The 2,514-nt window shown below is 39.2% G+C and overlaps 1 protein-coding gene across 2 annotated transcripts; it reads left to right on the plus strand.

Annotated features, from left to right (window-relative positions):
- LOC143889631 (uncharacterized) lies at nucleotides 1-1,161 on the plus strand. 2 transcript variants are annotated; one of them, XM_077393907.1, is made up of 5 exons: nucleotides 1-156; nucleotides 451-486; nucleotides 576-653; nucleotides 758-828; nucleotides 1,029-1,161. In XM_077393907.1, the coding sequence occupies exons 1-5, from the start codon at nucleotides 69-71 to the stop codon at nucleotides 1,107-1,109; spliced, it is 354 nt and encodes a 117-aa protein (XP_077250022.1). In that variant the 5' UTR covers nucleotides 1-68; the 3' UTR covers nucleotides 1,110-1,161. The 2 variants fall into 2 exon arrangements, with proteins under 2 accessions (XP_077250022.1, XP_077250023.1); XM_077393908.1 differs by lacking the exon at nucleotides 451-486.
- The last annotated feature ends 1,353 nt before the right edge of the window (nucleotides 1,162-2,514 follow it).

The raw sequence follows: 2,514 nt of genomic DNA on the forward strand, positions 1-2,514 counted from the left end.
TCCCTCTTCCCTCTTCCCTCATCGTCCACGGTTCTCCCTCTTCCCTCATCGTCCACGGTTCCTCTTCTATGTACGAAGGAGAGCAGAGAGAGGTGATTTTCGGCCGTAGATCTCACTCCCTTTCTTCGTCTTTCGCAATCCAAAACGAAAGCCAAGGTCAGTCCTCTCTTTCCCTACTTCTATTTTGCTATTTTTTCCTCTTTTGTTGAGATTAGGGCTGCTGTTTTCAATCGGTTGGCACTTGCAATAGGTTTGGCCCTTGCAATCGGTTGTAATAATCTTAAACAAACAAGGGCTTAGTAATCTTTGAATTAGCTGGTTATATGAAGATTCATTTTTTTCCCTATTTTGTTTCATCTTTTTTTTTTCTTTGAATTAGCTGGTTATATGAATTAAACCCAAAATTAAAAACCCCAACCATATGGATTTCGATTTTTTCATGGTGAGAAGAAAACAAAGGACAAACAGAAGAGAAAGAAACAAAAGGTTTGGAGTTTTTTTTTTTTCTGTTGATTGTCTTTTTTTATGTGGTAAATTTTGCTTGCATGTGAGTTGATCTTTATCTTTGCCAATAGATGAGTATAAGGGAACGGGAACAGGAACAGGAAGAGGCAGACGAAGATATCACTTTGTGATATTGCTCTTTTCACTAGGTATGTGGTAGTGTCTTTCACTAGGAAGCGAAAGACATCGCTTTGTTAAACACTGGTATTTTGTATATCATTCCTCACTGCTGTGACTTTTTATGCTTTTTCAGCAAGGAGTCAGACAAGGAGTCAGACAGCTCTGGTTTGCATCCAAGCAGAGCCTTTCATAGTTAGATGGCAGGTAATTTAAAAGAACAACTCCTCTCATCCCCATGTTAGAAGAACCAATGATGTGTAGTACATTTTCAATGGCATATATAGCCACCCAAAAATTCACATATCACACACTTTCATGCCACCAATACATCTCATTTAAAAAACGTGTTTGCAGTCCCATTTTTATTGTTTAGGCCTTGATTGTAATTTCTTTCTTTTTTGCAGGTGAAGATAAAGTTACTCCCAACCAACTTGTTGCACCTACTAACTGGAACATGTTGTTTTTTGAAACTTCAGTCTCTATGAAAGTGACAATGTTGGAAATAATGATGTAATAAACTGATTGTTATTAGGTGAAGCGTGAACAAAGATACATTGACTGCTTTCTATTAAATGCTTTTTATTCCACAGATTGTTGTTGGAAAAGTAGTCCTCTTGTAGGATATCTGCTATCCTTGAGACTATGCTGAATGCCAAGCTCACAAGCTGAATGCCAAGCTCACACAAGCTCACAAGCAGGATATCTGTTTATACACTTGCAGAATGCCAAGCTCACAAGCTCACAATTTTGGCAATCTTGATTTTTTTTTATACACTTGCTGAATGCCAAGCAGGATATCTGCAAACACGTTTTGCCAAGCAGGATATCTGCAAACACGTTTTGTTTATACACTTGCTGAATGCGAAGCAGGATATCTGTTTATACACTTGCTGAATGCCAAGCAGGATATCTGGTCCCTTGAGCCGGGGATTGTTGTAGAAACTGGAGTTTAAGAACATGAAGCAAAAAACCTTCTTCAAAAAAAAAGAACATGAAGCAAAAAAATCAGTTGTATCTCAAAGTAACATAGGATTAGCTTCAAACAGAGAGTATTGCTATCAATGCTTTATACACTCATACTGGAAAATTTCTTTACTCTATTACTGATTTTTCTATTATAGTTTCACAGGTAAACTTAGACCTGGCAAACGGGCGGGTCGGGCCGGATTTGACCCGGCCCATACGGGTCCGGGTCAAAGTGACCCGGAAAATTTTACGGGTCATTGACATTGGACCCGCACCCGGCCCGTATGGGCCGGGTCAACCCGCGGGTCACCCGGATTTTTGACGTATTTTTTAAGAGTTTTATTTATTTATTTAGGGATTTGCTAGCCACCTTCTCCTGGGCTATTTTTCGGCTTGTAGCCCCTCCTTTGCTGCAAAGATTGGGTGAAGTACGGTCTGGGCAAAGGTTGCTAGCAATAAAGAGAAATAAAGAGAAGTAATCATTACAGATTTTTGCAAGATTCCCACAAGTAGAAAAATTACCTAAAAAATACCAAAATGATGTAGTAAAATATGACACTTACGAAAGTCCTTTGTTTTTGTAAGTGTAAAAGAGGGGGACTCGACTGTGGGGTCTGAATTTGTCCCCTCTTTTCATCGCCTCATGGGGAGCACTGTCACTGCTTTCTTCTTTTTGAGGACATCATGAGACCAGTCGTAATGGTCCCTAAATATCATATCATAAAAGAGGGGGACTCGAATATCTTTTTGTTGGTTTCTTTTGACTCTTTTCATCGCCTATGCCCCACATCTATCAGCCATTGAGAATGCTTATAACACAACACCGCAGGTAAGGTTTCTGCGGGTAACCGCAGGAACTCTTTACTCTTATTTTTATCCCTAGCAACATTTCTTTTAATAAAGTAGCATTTGTTAGTGTTTTTT

This window comes from Tasmannia lanceolata, unplaced genomic scaffold (assembly GCF_043159265.1).
Source record: "Tasmannia lanceolata isolate RefF3 unplaced genomic scaffold, GAP_Taslan_0.1 ptg000013l, whole genome shotgun sequence".
Taxonomy (NCBI): Eukaryota; Viridiplantae; Streptophyta; class Magnoliopsida; order Canellales; family Winteraceae; genus Tasmannia; species Tasmannia lanceolata.